At 42.6% G+C, this 21,554-nt stretch overlaps 1 protein-coding gene across 3 annotated transcripts in view; it reads right to left on the reverse strand.

The window, feature by feature from the left end:
• Positions 1-21,554, reverse strand: part of FARP1 (FERM, ARH/RhoGEF and pleckstrin domain protein 1) — a 541,848-nt gene that overhangs the window by 125,565 nt on the left and 394,729 nt on the right. For all 3 annotated transcript variants that reach the window (XM_033949732.1, XM_033949731.1, XM_033949733.1), the window contains 2 exons: positions 17,170-17,259; positions 526-659 (listed from right to left, as the gene is read on the reverse strand). In XM_033949732.1, the coding sequence (XP_033805623.1) occupies positions 526-659; positions 17,170-17,259 (224 nt within the window). The remainder of the gene's footprint in view (positions 1-525; positions 660-17,169; positions 17,260-21,554) is intronic.

Raw genomic sequence — 21,554 nt, forward strand, 5'->3', positions numbered from 1 at the left:
ACCTTTTGGGCACTTATACTTGTCTTTACATCATCTAACTTACAATGTATACATTTCATCTAGGCAGAATCGTCAAGCATTCGATTATCCCTGCAGGATGACTAACGGCCTCTTTTACAAAGCCGCGTGGAAACAGCCCCGAAGCCCTTTAATTCTCTATGGGCTTCGGGGCCGTCAGCGCAGAGCAGCCGCTAGCGCGGCTTTGTAAAAGAGGCCGTAAGTCTAGGTCGGCCCACTTCCCACCCTAACCACTCCTCCAAAAAATGCCCCTTTCAGCTCTGGGTGCACGGCGGGATTCAGAATTCTTGTTCTTTTTTTGTTGTTTTTGTTTGATTTTTCAGAAATTTAGCCCTTAAATATGTTTCTAATGCAGAATCAACACACAAAACTTATTTTTCTTATGATCTTATGTGTAGGAATCTTGTTTTACAGAAAGGAAAATATAACGGCATTTACTGTGCTGCATAGACAAATATAAAGTGAGTCATTAGCAATATATAAAATGTGAATAAATTAAGTCCTTACCATAGTGCAAGTCTCTGTTCGATTTCCTTGAGAAAACTGGTATGAAATTTAAACAGTGGCTCAAAACTGGAGAATATTAGATTTTTCAGTGTTTCTGGCACAGATTCATCTTTACCTACAGTGCTCTGAAACCACTATAAAAAAAAATAGCAACTGTTACTGCTCTGAAACTTACATCATTGTTAAAATAATTAAAGTTATTTGGCATTATACAAGACTAACAATACCATATATTAAGGCCGTTATTTAAAAATTATCTCCACATGTAAATGGAGAGGTCCAGACATTTAAATGTCATTTCAGAACAGGGGCCATTCATACTTGGGGATGTTTCCTACATCTAGATGACAAGGGGGCATGGATAGGAAGAGGGAGTGTACTGGGTGGGGCTTACAATGCAGATGTGCATTCTCCATTTGTACACTGAAAGAGCAACATGTTGATATTTATATCAGCCCTGAGGCATGTAAGTATCTGATGTAATTACCAAATTTTGCCTCCCCCCCCCAATATGTTTGCAGCTTTGTTAAGTTATTGGTCCCTCTGGATTAGAGAGCTGCATGGGAATGGAGATTGTAGGACTCCCACCAGTATTGAAGAAGCTGCTGTAGGATTTCCACAGGAATGTAGTCAAAATCTCTGGCGATGCCAGAATGAGGCTTGGAACACACTGAGAAAAACAACTAGAGCACCAGAATGAAGCATGGAACATTAGTTAGAAAGTGAATACCACCCAAAAATCTATGAAGGTTGGGAAGAAATGGAGGGTTACGATGGAGTAAAAGGACCAGCTCCTGCAGGTATGGGTGGAGTTGCAGAAGATTAATTGCGAGGATGCAAAGGACTTTAGTAGGTATAGGTTAGATTCCAGTGGGGATAGGTGAAATTTACATCTCCGTTCAGCTCTTTACTCTGGACATGGAGGAAATTGGACACAAAGCCCTGATCCTATTTTATAAGGGGCTCTACATTTCACAGAGCCTCTTATAAAATAGTACAGGAAAGCCATGACCTCATTTGGATGTGTAAATTCTCCTCTTCACATCCTTTCTAAAATGATACTCAATATCTAGTAAGTCACACATGGTCATCTTTGCCAATATGTTTTCCAATAAACTTTGAAAGAAAAGACCCACAATGTAAAAATGGGCTGCTAGAGGTAAAAACGTAACATTTGCTATCAAAACTGCTGAACAGGCCATGGTAGCACAAACTGACTTTCAGGATTCTTTGAAGATGGAGGTATTCAGTAAGGGATACATTCATTTGATATTATACTAAAAATATCAATGATCTTTCTCATGTGTTTTGCATAATTTTTGCTTGAAAAACCCTGAAATTTTGGTTTATTTCCTGTCATAAATAATACGTACCGTATTTCACCATGTATAAGCTGCAGGAAATGTAGATTTAGGTTTTAAGACTCTTAGATAAGCCACCCCATGTCACTAGCCGCGGCTTATCTAAGCGTTTTAAAACCTAAAATAGCCTATACAATGGGGCAGCTGGGGCGGCCTATACATCCCCCCAAGTAAATACCTTCACTGGCTGCCTCGTCACGGGGCTGCGCTGATTTCTCAATGCCTGCGCCAGTTCTCGCGAGAACTGGCACAGGCATTGAGGAAGCAGCGTGGGGCCAGCTGGATGCTGAAAAGAACGCTCCTGCCCTGCACTGCTGGCAGCGAGGAGGCAGCTGGTAGCCGTCCAGGAGGGAGCTGCAGGTATGGGGGACTTCGCGGATGAACTTCCAATGGGGCGGCTTATCTACGATGTCTTTAGATAGGCCGCCCCATATAAGGAAGCTGCACCTAGTGCAGGGGATTGTAAAACTCATGTATAGGCTGCAGCCTATACATGGGGAAATACAGTACTCTTCCAAAGGAGTGCATCCTGTTTGCAAAGAGAGTGCACTATTTCCCAACAGTGTGCACATTTTGCAAATAGGGCATACTCTTTTAGAAGTGCACACTCTGGTCCGGATTCTCTAACCAGCACCGTAAAAGCAGCCACCAAACACGTGTCAATCACATGATGGCGCCGGTTAGAGAATTGTGCCTACATTTCCGGTGCCTACCTTTGATGTGAATGGTGTCTAATGCCACTTCCAGCGGTAGCCACATCTACAGTGGCATTAGGCGCCATAAAGAACCTACAGAGGTACGATTCCAGTGCCAAATTTTTAGGTGTCATTAGGCACCTTGATAATCAGTGAAAATCATTATTTAAAGTGTTTTTCACTAAACTTGGGTACCTATCGGCACATGAAAAACAGTACCGTTTCAAGAATCTGGACCTCTGTGAATAAAGCTCACACTTTTTGAAAAGTGCATACTTTTAATAATATCGGTCTGAAACAAATAACTCACCCCCAAATTCCCCTTAATCACATGGGAAGTTAAACAAAACAACAATTTGTGGGCTGTACATTCCTAGTATTGGTACTGGCCTGCTCTCTTGATACATGCGAGTACCAATGAGAAAAGAAAATGTGGGAAGCCAAATTTAGGCTCTTAGGTAGAAAGCTGAAATCTAGATCCCCCAGGGTATTATTTTTTTGAAATGCTGCCCATTCTCACACAGGATCCTAATGGCAGGATAGACTTCAAGACAGCTAAAGACATGATTAATTGACCACATGCATTGCATTTCTGCACAAAAAAAAACCACTTGAACCTCTGGTGACTCACTGTTTAAATAAGAAGCACATTTCTTTCATCTTTTCATTGTGTTGTGCTGGAACAGTTAATATTGAGTGATCACCGGCATCATATTCACCGGTGTCTGAGGCAGAAAGAACAACAGTGGATATTTGGATAAAATACTGTGGCTCCTAAGAGATAATGACTGGTAATGACTGAGAGCTTTTCTGTGACCAGCAGAGGGAGCTGTTTGTTCAGTGTTAGGGTGTTTAGTAGAGAATGACATGGGGATGTGTTCCTGCGGTAAACCACTGTAAACCATGAAAAATATTTGGGAATGGGAAAATTTGTAGCCGGTTTACTGCGAGAATGTGAACAAGGTCTTTTACCGCCCAGCGGGAGCGGTACAAAGTAGAAAATGACATGGGGACAAATTTTTCCCTTCTCTGTCCTGTCCCCGCGAGTTTTGTCACCGTCCCTGTCCCATTCCTGTAAGCTCTGCCTTAACTGCACAAGCCTCGAACACTTATAATTTTAAAGTGTTTGAGGCTTGTGCGGATGAGGACAGAGCTTGTAATAATGGGGCAGGGGCAGCAAAAGAACTTGCTGGAACGGGAAAATGAGTTCTCGCAGGGATGGGGAAAAATTAGTCCCCATGTCATTCTCTAGTATAAAGCCTTGCTTCTAAAGTTAAAAAAAAAACAAAACTGCACCTGGGTCAGCATCTCCTTCCCAGTTCCTCTTGTGCCTATTTTACCTTCAGGAGTCAGAGCCTCAGCCATGCCACAGAGAAGAATCTTTTGCCTGTACTAAGGCCTTCCTTGTACTGAGTCTCTCCTTCATGTAACTTCCAGAAGTAACTGCACTACAACCATAAAATAATTTACCTAGCAATGTTTGTGGTGGATTGCCAAAGGGTCACCAGGCTTCAGCTCCACTAGCTTGCTGATTACCAAATATGGTTTGAGTGGCCAGCTGAGAACTAGGAAAACCAGGGCTCAAATCCCACTGATGTTGCTTGAGATATTGGACAAGTCACTTAACCCTCCATTGCCTCAGGTACAAAACTTAATTATAAGCCCTTCAGGGACATGAAAAATTCCTACTGTAGTTGAATGTAACTTGCTATGAACCATTACTGAGAAAGATATGATCTAAATCCAAATCCAAAATCCAATACCAGTTATAGTGTGAACACTGCAAATGTCACTCAGGACCTACAGAGCAATTCTGACATATTACATTACATTACATTACATTACGGATTTCTATTCCGCCTATACCTTGCAGTTCAAGGCGGATTACAAAAGATTTGACTGGACATTTCCAGAGATGATCACATTACAGAGGATTTTACTGGACATTTTCCAGTGAGGATACAAATTTATTTTTTTTTTTTTTTTTTTTTTCTTGGGGATCTTATGGGTTGGATAGAAAACTGACAGTGCCTAGCAGTGTGATATTAGCAAATGGAACACAGTTAGAGTAGGCAAGATTACAATCTTTTTATGGTCTGTTTATATGAAGGGTGATTAGGTGTGATACTTGGGGGAGGATTGTCTGGTGGTAGATGAGTTCAGTCGAGGTAGGTGAATTTTCTGGAGGTAGGTGAACTTAGCTGGAGGTAGGTGAAGTGGTTTAAGGTTTTTGGATGAATTTTTTAAAAAGCAGGGTTTTGATTTCTTTACGGAATATTTTGAAGTCGTCCGATGTTGTCAGCAGGTTGGAGATGGAATGGTTGAGTTTTGCTGCTTGTGTTGCCAGAAGGTTGTCAAACATTTTCTTGCGTTGTGTGCCTTTGAGTGGAGGGAAGGCAAAAGGATTTGGGGTTCTTCTTTGTCTTGTGGTGGAGATCTGGTTTAAGCGATTGTTTAGGTAGGATGGGGAAGAGCCTTGTATTGCTTTGAATAATAGGCAGAGGAATTTGAATTGAATTCGTGCTTGTATGGGTAGCCAGTGGGAGTCTAAGAAGGCGGTTGTTATGTGATCATATTTTCTAAGTGAGTAGATCAGTCTGAGGGCGGTGTTTTGTATGGTCTGGAGTTGCTTTATCATAATGGCTGGACAAGGAAGATATAGGGAGTTGCAATAGTCCAGCAGACCTAAGACTAGGGATTGTACGACTAGTCTGAATTGTGTTTGGTTGAAGAATTTTCTGATTTTGCGTAGGTTTCTCATGGTTAGGAAAGCTTTCTGGGTCGTCTTGTTGATTTGGGACTGCATTGTGCAACATCTGTCTATGGTGACTCCTAGTAGTTTTAGTTCGGGTTGTATTGGGTATTTGGTATTTTTGATTATCAGTTCTGTGATGGTAGGAGATTTGGCTTTTTCGAGCAGGAGGAATTTTGTTTTTTCTGAGTTTAGTTTTAGTTTATGATCATAATATCATATCATAATAACAGTAACTTCCACAAGTCACAGAAGCACCTACCTTGGAAAAGATAGTACCAAAAACACTGAAGTGACTACTAGAACATCAATAAACCTATTGGAAAACTGAATAAACCAGCTTTAAAAAGATTAATCATAGAGCCCACTCTCAACGGAAGAAAATGCCTCAGGTTTTCTTAAGGTAGGGCATACATGTTCAAACCTCCTCCACCAACATCATCGGCAAAAAATCCCTCCACTTTGGTTTTATGGCATGGCTCTTGAGCATGGGGTACTAGTGTGTAAAGGCTATTTGGACGGAGCAGTGTCCAACCTTCTAAGATGTAGGAAGAAAGTGATTCTAGCCGCATATTCAAAAGCCTGAAAGTACTTCCAAGTTTGGTATGCGCTCAGAGGAGTGAAGACTCAAGCTTGACAGGGATATCTGTGGTGCTTGCCTTCCTGTAGGAAAGTCTGGAAAAAGGCCTAGTGGTTGGCTCCCTGAAAGTTCAGATTACAGGGCTCTCATATTTTGGGCCTAGGATTAATAAGAACACTGTAACCGCACATCCAGATGTGGCAGGTTTTTGAAGGGCACTTAGCACCACCGTCCTCCGGTGTGACAGCCATTTCCAGCATGGAGTCTTAATCTGGTCCTAAGAGTGCTGGCTAGATTGCCCTAGGAACCTCTACAGCAAGCTTTTCTGATAGATCTTACAATCAAAATGGTATTTATGGTGGAGATTACTTCAGCCCGACAAATGTCGGAACTGTAGGCTTTGTTATGCAATTTCAGATTCAGGCGTGGTCTTGCACACAATCCCATCTTTCTTATTGAAAGTGGTTTCCAGCTTCCATATCAACCAAGTACATTTGCTTCCCTTCATTCCCTTGGGATCGAGGAAGAGTGATAAGGTGTTGAAATTGTTGGATGTGCAGAGTATTACTGCAGGTTACAAACAAATTTCAACTGTCAGATCATCTTTTCATATTGGTGGGGGCTGCCTGTAAAGGCCATCCAGCCTTGAAACAAACCATTTCAAGCTTGATCCGTATAGGTATTTTTTCAGCTTGTATCAGAAAATACCCATCAAGGTACACTCCACTAGAAGTGTGGCTTCTTTGTGGGTGGAATCTTCAGTAGTGTCCCAGGAAGAAATCTGTAGAGCAGCCACATGGTCCTCTCCATACGTTCACAAAGTTTTACAGGGTAGACATTGCATTCCAAAAGGACTCTGCATTCGTATCATCCATTCTGTCAGCAGGCTCATCTGTCCTGCCCTAAGCTACTCTGCATTCGTATCATCCATTCTGTCAGCAGGCTCATCTGTCCTGCCCTAAGCTCAGGGAACTGCATTCATACATCCCACAAGTTCAGGAATAAAGTGTCTATTGCACTAGAAGGAAAGATTAGGTTCTTCACTATTCATGAAGCCCGCCCTGTCAGATGTTTATTTGCCTGCTTACTTCTTTGAATGAGGGTGGGGTGGGGGGAAGAATCCGGACATCTTTTCTTTATCCAGCTTTAACAAGGATAGAGGATGTGACTGCCATGTTGAAGAATCTAGGAGGTATCTTTAGAATCTCCACATCCTTAGTGCAGGTTGCTCTCAGGTTGGTGACTTGTTTATTTTCACCTTGTTACGTATTGCAAATGCTTAAGTTCATGTGTTAGATGGTAACGACATGAGCAGAATAGACATATTTCTCGGGGAGAGACCTGTACCCCTCCCTATTCTATTTCCTTTCCAGGGCTAACAATCTGCTTTAGAACGAACTGAGGAATTGGAGGACAGAACAAAGGGATGAGAGGTGGAACAAAACAATGGTAATGAGGCTCTCTACAAGAATTCTAGCGAGAAGGGATTGACTACCCACAAGTTCAGGAATAAAGTTTCTGTCTACTAGAAACAAGATTACTGAGTTAAGTACCTAATCTTTTCATCTTACTGTAAATCAAAACAGTGCAAAAAGGTAGAGGCCAGATCCAGAACAACCCTGAGTCATTACAAGAGGTATAAATCATAGTAAGATTGTGGTCATAACATCACTGGTAAGACTTCTCCAAGAGTATTGTATATGGTTATGGAGGCTGTACTACCAAAAATATATAGACAGATGACTGGAGAAAATACAAAGAAATGAGACTTAAATGCCTAAATGTACCTAGAGGAAAGGAGAAAGGCGGGGCTTAAATTCCACTGCAGTTCCTTGTGATCTTGGGCAAATACTTAACCTTTTATTTTCTCAGGTACAAAAATTAGATTGTGAACCATCCAGGGACAGATAAATACCTAGTATACCTGAATATAACTTACCTTGAGCTATTACTGAAAAATGTATGAGCAGAACCCAAATTAATAATAAATAAAATACCTCGGGAGAGGAAGTGACGTCAGCTCACAGAATGGCTGCTTGAGCTGAGAGCTCCATAGGGCCGAAATAGATAAAAGTGCTTTACGGTGTTCTGAACAACGGAGTTCCTGAGATTCAGTACCGATTGATGGAGACCCGTAAGAAGTTGGATAAATATAGATTTCCTTTGGTTGAAGGGGAGAAATCGGCTACCGCGAGCGGCAGTGTGCTGGTGGGAGGCAAAAAAAAAAAAAATGGTGCCAGTGCTCGTGGAGTCGGAAGATGAGGAGAATGCGATTGAGAGCACTAACGCTGTGGAAGTTACTCCCCAAATGTTACATGAATGATTTCGTGCTTTAAAAGCTGAAATGTTGGGAGTTCGACAGGATTTAAAAGCTGCAATGGCTGAGCTACAGTCAAAGGTGGCCGAAATAGGAGGCCGGTGGGGGCAACGGAAGACAGTTTGTCGGAGTTGACCCAGGATATGGTGACTATGCGGGCTGAAGCAGATCAGACGGCATCCTCCATTCAGGACTTGCAAAATCAGGTGGAAGATTTAGAAAATTGTTCCTGTCGCTGCAATTTGCGGTTTAAGGGTCTACCAGACACAGAGGATTATAAGGATTGTGCCTCTGTGGTGAGCAAAATTTGTACTGCCTTATTAACAGAGGTGCATGGCTCCCCGCCTGGCTAGATTGTCATCGTGCGGGCACATCGCAGTTTGGGTCCTGCAAGAAGTGCGGGACCTAAGGATATAATTGCTTGTTTCCTGGATTTGGGGATTAAAGAAAAAGTACTGCAGGCTGCTAGACGCAAGCAGGAATATTGTTGGCACAATGTATCCGTGGGCATTTTTCAGGACTTAGCCTGGGCTACATTGCAAAAGTGTCAGAATTTTAAAGAGATCAAGCAACTGCTGCGAGCCGAGGGTCATCGATATCATTGGCTGTTTCCCTTTGGGGTCTGGATCACGATAGATGGAAAATCTAAACAAGTATGTGAAGTGGAGGAAGCATGGACCACCCTGAAAGAATTAGAGTGTAAAAATGTTCCAGATCTGACTGCTACAACGTCCAAGAAGGTGAAGAAGAGATCCCCTGGCCTGTGGAATACAGTTGGGCGAGCTGGGAAACAGCAACAGAAGGAACATACTTGACGGACTTTTGTGCTTTCTGATTTTTACTTTTTACTCTGGGGACACTGGTGTTTGATATGGGGATTCTCGCACCTTCTAGGGGTTGTCCTGACAGTTGAAAGAGAGGACACGTTTGTTTTTGACCTCTCAGACTTTTGAATTGAGTGGACTTCTTGTGGGGCTATCATTGACTATGAATCCTTTTTTGGAGAGTGTTCATTATTGGGTTTTTTTTATCCTGGTTATGTTTTATTGGCTGGGATATATGACTCTCAGGATTGCAGGGGAGGGGAGGGGAGAGGAATGTTTGCTTATAGGAGTTTGAGTTGCCTTCTGCAAGGTGGAGACCTTACTTCTTCTTTCTGACTGACCAGAATCTGGGTCAGTCTGGGAATGCTGGACATAAGGGAGGGGGAGGAAGGGGGGTTCAGAGGGAGGGATATGGGGGGGACAACGAAGGAAGGATTGCTCTATTGTGCTGGGCTCATGGAATGTAAATGGATTGAATAACCCAGGGAAGTATAGCATAGTTTTTTGAGAGCTGCATAGGCTGAGGTGGGACATATGTTTACTGCAAGAAACCCATTTAAGACCGAGGGATGAGCAGTTACTGCGTTCTCATCATTATGAGCAATTGTGGGCCCACCAGGCTAGAGGAACACAGAGAGTGGGGGGGGGGGGATAACTATATTGGTCTGTAAGAGGATTGGGGTTGGTGGTGGATGAAGTATATAAAGATGAAGAGGGACGATGCTTGGCTATTAGGGGGCAGATCCAGGGGAAAGCGCTTACCATCATTAATAAATATGGGCCTAATACTGATCAATCTCATTATTATTCTGGTCTTATTGAGGGTCTGGGCGCTTTTGTACAGGGAGCTATATTGTGTGGAGGGAATTTTAATGTGTGTCCAGATCTCTCTTTGGATCATTCAAGAGGGGGTAGATTGTCTCTTCGAAAACACAGTAAGGCTTTGGTTCAGTTTATGCATCAGTTGGGACTGGTGGATTATTGGAGATTAACACATGGTATCCAGAGGAACTACGCTCAACACTCACATGCTACACAAACTTACATGAGAATAGATGGTATTTGGGCACATAGAAATCTCTGGGGAGGGATTCAAGAGGCGGAGATTGGAGGTATCCAGATTTCTGATCATGCTCCTGTTTGGGTAGTCTGTAAGGGACTCAGGGTGCAATATGGTAGACGATTTTGGTGCTTAAATGAATCACTTTTAGGGGACTCTACCATATTGCAAGAAGTGCGAGATTCTACTGATGAGTATATGCAAGCGAATGATAATGGGGAGGTAGGGGACGGAGTCCTTTGGGATGCTTTGAAAGCGGTCATTAGGGGAATTTTTGTTAAATGGGGAGCGCGTAAAAAAAGGGACAGAGTAAGGCGCTCCCTGGGCCTGCGAGAACGGTTGGTGGCCTTGGAGAAACAGAATAAATATGACCCCAATTCCAGGCTTTTTACGGAATTGAGCAAGGTGCGGCTGGAACTTCACCAGCTACAACTTGAGGATTTAGCATTTAGGCAGGCACAACTGAGGCAGGCCCTATTTGAACATGGAAATTGGTTTAGTGCTATGTTGGCCCAATATTTAAGGGCCCTTAGGGTTTCTTCTACAATTCAGTATATCCATAGTGTGGATGGGGCTAGGTATTGGACTGATAATGATATTCAAAAGCAATTTGTAAATTTTTTTGAGACTTAGAGATTATGGAATTTTTGGATTTTGTCCATTTTCCCCGGTTATCTGCTTTGGAACAGGATAGTTTGGATCTCCCGATTACAGTGGGGGAAGTAGAAGGGGTAATAAAAGGTTTAAAGGGGGGTAAATCTCCGGGGTTGGATGGGCTGTCGAATGCTTTTTATAAGAATTTTAGGGAGCAGATGGTTCCACTGTTGGTGAAGGTTGGTAATGGGGTGTGGAATGGGAGTTCTATTCCATCTTCTATGGGAAAGGCAGAGATCACGGTATTGTTAAAACCAGGTAAAGATCCGGAGCTTTGTGATGCATACCAGCCTATTTCATTATTAAATATTGATGCCAAAATTTTGGCTAAAGTATTGGCTTTGAGATTGGGACGGGTGCTGCCGGGGCTTGTCCATGTTGATCAATCCGGATTTATTCAGAGGCGTCAAGTGGGGGATAATATTCGTCGAACCCTACATTAGGTATGGGAGGCGCAACAACATCATAGTAAAATGGTCTTATTATCAATCGATGCTGAAAAAGCATTTGATCAAGTGTGTTGGGAATTTTTGTGGGTGGTTATGGAAAAGATGGGAATAGAGGGAGCATTTGAGAGGTGGATACGGAATTTTTATTTGGGGCTACAGGCATGTATTAAAGTTAATGGGTTTTATATGGATTTCTTGGTCCTAAATGGCATAACTGGACAAACAAAAGAAGTAGAAGTCGCGCTCCCACTGGGGACGAGCGATCATAGCATGATCAACTTTAAAATCGACATCAGGAAGGGGAAACGAACCAAGACCCTAACCACGACCTTTAACTTTAAGAAAGGAAGATATGACAGCATGAGAGCCATGGTAAAAACACGGCTCAAGAAAAGGATAACTGAAATCAAAACGGTCGATCAGGCATGGACCCTATTAAAAAACACTATCACCGAAGCACAGAATCTATACATCCTGCAGATATCCAAAGGAAGGAAAAACAAAAGCAAAAGAGAACCAGCTTGGCTAACTAAAGCAGTGAAGGATGCAGTAAGAGAAAAGAAGAACTCATTTAAAACATGGAAACAAGAACAATCAAACGAGGCATGGAATAGCCATAAAGAAAACCAAAAGAAGAGACGCAAAAAGGGATTACGAGGAAAAGATAGCGCAAGAGGCAAAAAACTTCAAGCCCTTTTTTAGATACGTAAAAGGGAAAAAACCTGTAAAGGAGGCAGTGGGCCCACTCGACGACAAAGGAATAAAAGGGTGTATCAAAGAAGACAAAAAGATTGCAGACAGGTTAAATTCTTTCTTTGCGTCTGTCTTTACTAAAGAAGACACCACATCAATACCCGAAACGGTAAAAATATTCAAGGAAGCAATTGAGAAGAACCTCACTACAGTGAGTGTGGATTTGGACCAGATATACTATCAGATTGACAAACTGAAAAGTGACAAATCCCCTGGACCAGATGGAATCCACCTGAGAGTATTAAAGGAGCTAAAGGTAGAAATTAGAGAACTACTGCAAACCCTGGCTAACATGATTAAAACCGGACAGATACCAGATGACTGGAAGATAGCAAACGTCATCCCAATATTCAAAAAAGGATCAAGGGGAGAACCGGGCAACTATAGACCTGGGAGTCTTACATCGGTCCCTGGGAAAATGGTTGAAACACTAATTAAGGAGAGCATAGTCCAACACCTGAATACTCATGACCAGATGAGAGCCAGTCAACATGGCTTCAGGAAGAGGAAGTCCTGTTTGACGAATCTACTTCAATTCTTTGAGATGGTCAACAAACATATCGATAGCGGAGAACCAGTGGATATAATATACTTGGACTTCTAGAAAGCATTCGACAAAGTTCCACACAAAAGACTTCTCAGAAAATGACAAAGCCACGGAATAGAAGGGGATATACTGAGATGAATAAGCAAATGGCTGGAGAACAGAATGCAGAGGGTGTGCATAAATGGGAAGTTATCGGACTGGGAAAAAGTAACTAGCGGCGTGTCACAGGGCTCGGTTCTTGGGCCCATCTTATTTAATATTTTTATAAATGACCTGGAAGAAGAAACGACCAGTAAAATCATCAAGTTTGCAGATGACACCAAGCTAAGTCGGGCAATCAGGTCACAAAAGGACAGCGAAGAGCTCCAGAGAGATTTGAACCAACTAGAAAGATGGGCAGAAAACTGGCAGACGTTTAATATAGAAAAATGCAAAGTGATGCACCTGGGCAGAAAAAACAAGGAGCACGAATATAAAATGTTAGATGTAAAATTGGAAAAGTGCGAGCAAGAAAAGGACCTGGGGATACTAATAGACAGGACCCTGAAACCATCGGCTCAATGCGCAGCAGCGGCTAAGAAGGCAAACAGGATGTTGGGCATGATAAAGAAGGGAATCACGAGTAGATCAGAGGATGTCATAATGCCGCTCTATAGAACAATGGTCAGACCACACTTGGAATACTGTGTCCAACACTGGTCTCCCTACATAAAGAAGGATATAGCAATACTGGAGAGGGTGCGACGAAGCTAGTTAAAAATATGGAGAACTTGAGCTACAATGAACGCCTCGGAAAACTGGGATTGTTCACCCTCGAGAAGAGAAGAATGTGCGGGGATCTGATAGAGACTTTTAAAATACTAAAAAGGAATCAACAAAATAGAGCAAGAAACAACGTTATTCACGTTGTCAAATGTGACTCGGACAAGAGGTCATGGACTGAAACTGAAGGGAGACAGGACCAGGACAAATGTCAGAAAATACTGTTTCATACAGCGAGTAGTGGATGCCTGGAACACACTCCCGGAAGAGGTTGTGGCGGAAACTACCATTCTAGGATTTAAGGGCAAGTTGGACGCACATCTTCTTGCAAGACACATTGAGGGATACGAGTGACCAAGGTCCTCGTCGGGGAACACCTATCTGAGCCTCCACGGGTGCAGACCATCGGACTAGATGGACCCACGGTCTGACCCGGTGCAGGCATTTCTTATGTTTTTAACAATTGCAAGAGGGACTAGACAGGGATGTCCCCCTGTCACCTTTGCTTTTTGCCATTTAGAACCGTTAGCCTATTATATTAGGGAAAAGGGAATGTTAGAGGTCTTCAGTTGGGGGGACGAGAGCATAAATTGGCGCTTTTTGCGAATGATATTCTATTTTATGTGAAAGGTCCGGAGCTTATCTTTCCTGTGCTTTTAGAGGTGTTCCAGAAATTCAGAGGATTATTGGAGTTTACGGTCAATATGGACAAGTCGGAATTTTTCAATATATCCTTTGAGGAGGGGGAGGAACAGTGGTTCGTTGATTCCTTTCCAGTTCGGCAGGCAAGGGGTCATCTTCGATATTTGGGTATTCAGATTCCAAGTGATCTATTGCGTTTATACGATCTCAATTATTCCAGGATAGTGCGATTAGAGTGGATGGATATGCAGAAATGGCATGGGTTGTAGTTGTCTTGGTGGGGATGTATTGCAGTTCTTAAAATGAATGTTTTACCGCATTTGTTATTTTTATTTCAAACCCTCCCCATAGAAGTGCCTAAGGGAATCTTGAAGGTATTACATAGGAAATTTCAATTTTTTTTATTTGGCAGGGGAAGCATCCCAGGTTGAGTCAACAGGTGCTCTGGACAGCTCGAGACGAGGGGGAAGGGCAGTACCAAACCTGTACTGGTATTATGAGGCGGCACAACTTCGTCTCATTTTAGATTGGGGGATAGTGGAATTTAAACCAGGGGTTCAAATAGAACAAAGTTATGTCCCTCACTGTTCTTTGAAAACTTGGTTGTGGACCTCTTTATCGGTTTCTGAGAGATTATGGGGGCAACAGAATCCATTTTTTTGCCATTTGGTGAGGGTATGGGGGTCTTTGTGTAGTGGAGAGAGGGGTGGTGGAGGTCTTTCCACTCTTGCTCCTATTTGAGGGGAACCACAGTTTCCTGCAGAGAAGGACAGGGGGGCTTTTCATAGGTGGGAGTCCAAGGGTTGTATCACATTTAGGGATGTGTTTGTTGGGGGATTGTTGCCTTCTTTTGATGAGTTAGTTGCTAGAGAGCCTGGGCTTGGGGGAGAACTTTTTGTATATATGCAGCTGAGGCATTATATGTTTTCGGTTGGTTGGGATAAGGGGAATCCTCTGGGGACTGAACATCTGGAAAATTTATGGGTATTATTGAGTAAAGTGCCAAGACCGATTTCCATCTTGTATAAATATTTGAGAAGACGGGTGGTGGTATCCCTTCCTTTTAGGCTGAAATGGGAACAGGATCTTCGGATTCATTTCTCTGAAGAGGACTGGTCTATAATCTGTGCTGAGGTACAGAGAGCATCTCATTGTATATTGGTGCAAGAAAATGCCTATAAAATACTAACATGCTGGTATTTAACCCTTGAGCGGTTACATGTTATGTACCCTCAGGTCTCTGATTCCTGTTGGAGGTGTGGTAAGGGTCCTGACTCCTTTTTGCACATTTGGTGGGAGTGTGGGGTGATTAAGAAATTTTGGTTGCATGTTACTCAGGCGCTAGCACTGTGGATTCAGGACCCGATACAGTTTTTACCCCAGGTGTGCCTGCTTGGGTTGCATAATCTTAGAGATGCTACTTGGCAGACTAAGCTGGTGCGTATGGGTTTGGCAGCGGCAAAATGTCTGATTGCACAGCATTGGAAGAAAAACGTTGCTCCATCGGGGGAGGAGTGGTTGGTCAAATTCAAAAAAACTAGCACAGATGGAGTGTCTAGCTGCTTGACATTATGGTTATTATATGCAGCAGAAATGGACTTGGGACAAAATATTCCATTTTATTTAATCCTTTCTTAGATCTGAGGGGGGGGGAATTGTGGGGAACTACAGGAGTCTCTCTGAAGGAACCACAAAGGGACTTCCATATGGAGTTCATTATGTTTTGTTTTATTTTTGTTGTTAATGTTTTCCTTTATACTACACGATATGATGGGGGTGGAGCTGGGATCTGACGGTGAAGTGAAAGCTATGTAATACATATTGTGTTGTTGTTATGTTGTGATTTGCTGCGATGATGTATCCCAGTGAAATGAGATTGTGGTAGTTGTATTGTACCTTTATAAAATTCCAATAAAAATAAATAAATAAATAAAATACCTCAAAGGCATAAATAATGCTAGAGAAGCAAATCTGTTTTAATTGAGAGAAAGTTTTAGAACAAGAGGTCATTGTATGAGGTGCCGAAGAGAGAGACTCAGAAGAAATAACGTTCAAGCATATTTCTACAAGGAAAGAGCTGTGGATATATGGAATCAATCTCACAGGGAAGATGGAGGCAAAAACAATAGAATTTAGTAATGCATGGGACAGATACAGAGGATATCTAACTTTATACTATGCTGTGGTAAAAAGTGCCTTAGCAAGCCCTTACATGGGTTTTTCCACATGTGCTAAGGCCAGTTTTACCACAGCCATAAAATGGCTGATTTTCTATTTTTTTTGTATTAATGGGCAGTCTATTAGCATGCAGCTATTAAAAAAAAATTACCACCACCCTTTTTATAGGCAGTAATGGCAGATTCTATAAATGGTGCCTGCATTAAGAGCTGCTAGGCACCCTAATTGCAGCTGCCTAGTCTAAGTTTTGGATCTGTGCCTAATTTTTATTTTTGAATTGGCTTAATCGGCATGGTAATTGATCACGCCAGTTTTCAGCCAATCAAAAAAGAAAATTAATTAAACAATTTAACAGTTTGGCACTGAACTCTTAGGACGCCTAGCAACACTTAAGTGGAGGCACCCTTCCACGCCTAAGGATGCCCGACGCCGCCTATGTTAAAAAGTAGGAGTGGTTATGGGTGGAGAATAGACATGGTTGACTTAGGTATCATGAGGCAACTGACATAGATGTTGCCAAATTATGTGAGTGATAAGCTGGCCCAATGGAGTGGCGCCTATGTCTAGGATGCCTAGCAACGCCTAAGTCCACTTAGGTGCCCCTACGCGCAATTCTATATACGGAAGTTTTTTTTATTGACAACTGCGCTGAATCTGGCCCTAAGGGTTCATGTTGTATTTTTGTGCTGACCAGTTAGTCCACCCACTGACATGCCCCTCAAAAAAAAGGAAAAAAAAAAAAAAAGATAATTTTAGTGTGCAGTTAGCACACACATTTGGCATTTACCACAGGACACTTGAGCATATACCATGGTACTTCTTTTTAAGCTGTGTTAGGCACACATTAGTGTCTAACAAGGCTTAGTAAAAGAGCCCTTGTAAATGGTTTCTTATCTGTTCCCATATTTTATATTTTTTATGTACATCAGGTACAAAGTATGAGGCACAGATTATCTATATTTAACATGCTCCTCCTGGAATCAACCAGTTGCCACTGACACACAAACCTTACCAAGCAAACTTTTGTAGTGCAAGAGATATGCACTATAAAGCCCAAAAAGCAAGCATACCACTGTAAGGACTTCGAGGTCTTTCAGGTAGGTGCGTTCCGTAGTCGCTACTTCTTTAGCAATGAAATAGGCTTTGTCAGTTGGAAACCTCTGAAAATCACAAAATGAAATGCATTTATGAGAGGAAGCTTCTCAGATCCAGAAATCTGATAGAACAAAACAGTATTTAGATAATTACAATAGTATCCGATGGCATAATCATGAAGAATATAGCTTACTTGAACATGCCAAACTTTTTAATATATCATGTTTCTAAATCTTGGTTGACATTTTGATATGAGAAAATTAAGTATTTCTGACATCAAAAAAGAAGCCAAAAGCATTGTGTAAGATTTTAATACTTATCCATTAAAGGTAAATATGCCCACAATTTAATCATACAGAAATTTTGCTAGTTTGCAGCCCTGACAAACTTTATTTGTAATGTTAAGTATGACATAAGAATAGCCCCACTGGGTCAGACCAATGGTCCATCAAGCCCAGTAGCCCGTTCTCACGATGGCCAATCCAGGTCACTAGTACCTGGCCAAAACCAAAGGTGTAGCAATATTCCATGCTACCAATACAGGGCAAGCAGTGACTTCCCCCATGTCTTTCTCATTAACAGACTATGGACTTTTCCTCCAGGAACTTGTCCAAACCTTTCTTAAAACCAGCTACGCTATCCATTCTTACCACATCCTCTGGCAACGCGCTCCAGAGCTTAACTATTCTCTGAGTGAAAAAAAATTTCCTCCTATTGGTTTTAAAAGTATTTCCGTGTAACTTCATTGAGTGTCCCCTACTCTGTAATTTTTGACGGAGCGAAACATCGATCCACTTGTACCCATTGTACTCCACTCAGGACACATTTATACACCAAAGACAACTGATTAAAAGCATTGCAGATGGTAGATGAAACACCTTTGTTGTCCAGTTTGTCTGTCATAACTAGATTGTAAGCTCTTTTGAGCAGTGATGGCTGTTCCATGTTTGGTGTACAGCACTGTGTATGCCTACTAGTGCTATAGAAATGATAAGTAGTAGTAGTAAATATGAACAAGTAGTTGAAGGACGCCAACATTAGTAGGGATTTTCCACACTGTCACTTTGTGCTCTACTATCTCCTAAAGCAGCGTTTTGTAACCCTTGCTTAACATAGGGCCCTGTGCAGCAAATGTGATGCAGCCCATCAGAACTGAATGGGCTGTGTCATATTTGCCATGCGGGAATCGCTACTGCAGCTTTGTTAAAAGGGGCCAATAGTATGTTTTTGACCCATCTCCTACATTTCCTCCTCCAACATTTAATCTTCCTGTCCAGCACGTCTTGATCCTTTAAAGACTATTTGCATTATTAACAGGTTAGGGCTTGCAGGAGTTAATAGAACAGAAGTTCATAATAAGGAAATGTCCCATTCTATTACATATCATATTAAGGTCTATGGGATGTAGGATGGTAATGCCGTATAGGCAGGCATGTATAGAAGCTTAGAGAGCTGGTCTCCAAAATATTGTTTAGCATCTCTCTTCAACAGAAGTAACAGTTATTTGTGCATATGAAGCAGGGGTTATTCAAAGGAAACTGACTTGCATAATCTCATATTTTAAATTACTTTATATATTTCTGGTCAAGACCCCATCATCTTTAAAATGACTTAAGAATCTTGTAACTGTACTGAAGTAATACTTCCCAAAGTTCATAATCAGAATAATGATGGAGCACAAATGAATTTCAAAGTCTTTTTTGACATGTTAACTGTGCATTAGGGATTAATGCCCTTTAGAAAAAGGGCCCCTATGATATAAAAACATTTAGCACAGCTGGGTTTAGAAAAAAAAGTTTGGACAAATTCCAGGCAAAATTTGTTAAAAAGGCAGATTTGGGGAAAGCCATTGCTTATCATTGGGATTAAGTAGCATGGAATCTTGTTTCTTTGTGGAATCCTTGCAGGCACTTTTGACCAGTACTGGCCACTATTAGAAACAGGATACTGAGCTAGATGGACCTATGCTCTGACTCAATATCTTAGATTTCAAAATTGCTACAGGTGATAAACCTTTTTAAATGTTGAATTTGTGGGATCATAATAAGTGATGAGACTAGTAGTATCCCAGAATTCCTAGCCTTTAACCCGTTTTGTGCATTAACTGTGCATTAAGGGTTTAGTGCCCTTTAACAAAAAGGTCTCTTAATTCTTTCTGTTAAGGTTCCAAATAGGACAATCATATGGCATCAATTATTTGCATATTATTTTTTTATACTAAAAGAGGTTTTTAAGATTGCAGCAGGAAAGCATTAGAAAATTTACCTACTACAAAAGCGCTGAAAGATGAAGTCTGTACAACACATTCTATTCATAGCTGAGGTTTGTTAAAAGTGTCAAAAATCCAGAACAGCAAGTGTTTTGCATTCATTTCCTGTTCCTGACAGGATATCAACTATCTTTCTTCCTACAGTAACATGATAATTGTGTAAATCCTAAAATCCTATATAATAAAACCCTAACCGCACATGCGCACTCTTACCTGCATGCTTCCGTGATCTCTGATCTGTGATCAGTAGGTCTGTGGCCGCAGGAGTGCGCATGCGCGAGTCCCCAGCCTTACAATACCTAACTACACTCGCCGGCAGGACTGGCCGCCAGCACTGGACTCCCTGCTCTCTACAAGATCACAGTGTCGGCTCCTCTCACGAGCCGCACCAGCATCGGAGAAGGCTTCTGACGCTGGCAGGGATTGAGAGGAGCCGCGGCGACACCTTTAAACTTAAAAAAAGTAAGTTCTTCGCTATCTGATCCTCCCATCCCTTCCCGACGTCTGACCGGCTCACATAGTCCATTGCCACCCCCCCTTCCCTTCTCGCGGTCCCAACTCCAAACCTGCTGACTCCAGCAGCATCTGCAGCACTCTACACACGCTGCTTCCGGGTCTTCTACTGCCCTGATTTGCTCTGCCGCGTCTCTGATGATGTTATCAGGGACGTGCCAGAGTAAATCAGGGCAGTAGAAGGCCCCGAAGCAGCGTGTGTAGAGTGCTGCAGACTCTGCTGGAGTCGGCAGGTTTGTCGGGACCGCCTGAAGGGAAGGGGGGAGGGGGCGGCGGCAAGGGACTAAGGGAGCCAGCCAGACCATGGGAAGAGAAAAGGGGGGTAGGGGAAACGCTGCTGCTGCACAGGGAAGTGGTGTGGGGGGAGGGATATGGAGGGGGAGGGAATGCTGCTGCTGTACAGGGAAGTAGAATGGGGGAAATGCTGCTGCACAGGGAAATGGAGGGGGAGGGAATGCTGCTTTGGATGCTGCATAGGGAAGTGGGGGGAGAGAAATGCTGCTGCATAAGAGGCAGGGAGAGAGACAGATAGATAGAAAGAAAGACAGACAGCGTGCAGAAGGGAGACAGAAAGAAAAGAAGAAAGACACAGGGGCAGGGAGAGACACAGAAAGACAGACAGACAAAGGGGGCCAGGGAGAGAGACAGACAGAAAAAAAGATAGTGGGAGGGAGAGAGAGAGACAGAAATAAAGAAAGACAGACAGACATATTCTAGCACCCGTTAATGTAACAGGCTAAAATATTGTGTGCTGGTGGATACAACAATGAAAGCATCAGCACAATGCGCAACAGCCTCAAAGAAAGCAAACAGAATGCTGGGTATCATCAAGAAGGGTATCACGACCAGGACAAAGGAAGTCATCATGCCACTGTACCGTGCAATGGTGCGCCCGCATTTGGAGTACTGTGTCCAGTATTGGTCGCCGTACCTCAAGAAGGACATAGCATTGCTTGAGGGGGTCCAGAGAAGAGCGACGAAAATGGTAAGAGGTATGGAAAACCTTTCATATGCCGACAGGCTAGAACAGCTGGGGCTGTTCTCCCTGGAAAAGAGGAGACTTAGAGGAGACATGATACAAACTTTCAAGATCCTGAAAGGCATAGATAGGGTAGACTGGGACAGATTCTTCAGACTGTGGGGAACAACAAGTACAAGGGGGCACTCGGAGAAACTGAAAGGGGATAGGTTTAGAACCAATGCCAGGAAGTTCTTCTTCACCCAGAGAGTGGTGGACACATGGAACGCACTCCCGGAGGTAGTGGTGGGGCAGAAGACACTACAGGGATTCAAAGAAGGTTTGGATAAATTCTTGAAGGAAAAGGGGATTGAGGGATACAGATAGAAGTAAGGATAGGTTTTTTTAGGGCAGGGAACACTTGACAGGTCATGGACCTGATGGGCCGCCGCGGGTGCGGACCGCTGGGTGCGATGGACCTCTGGTCTGATCCCGGTGGAGGCAACTTCTTATGTTCTTATGTTCTTATTAGTATATGAGACTCAAAATGTACTATATTGTAATTTAAAATTAAGTTCTTTTCTGACTGGGAAAAGAGTTCTCCTTCCCAAAAGATGCTA

The sequence above is a fragment of the Geotrypetes seraphini genome, chromosome 6 (genome assembly GCF_902459505.1).
Source record: "Geotrypetes seraphini chromosome 6, aGeoSer1.1, whole genome shotgun sequence".
In the NCBI taxonomy this organism is placed as follows: Eukaryota; Metazoa; Chordata; class Amphibia; order Gymnophiona; family Dermophiidae; genus Geotrypetes; species Geotrypetes seraphini.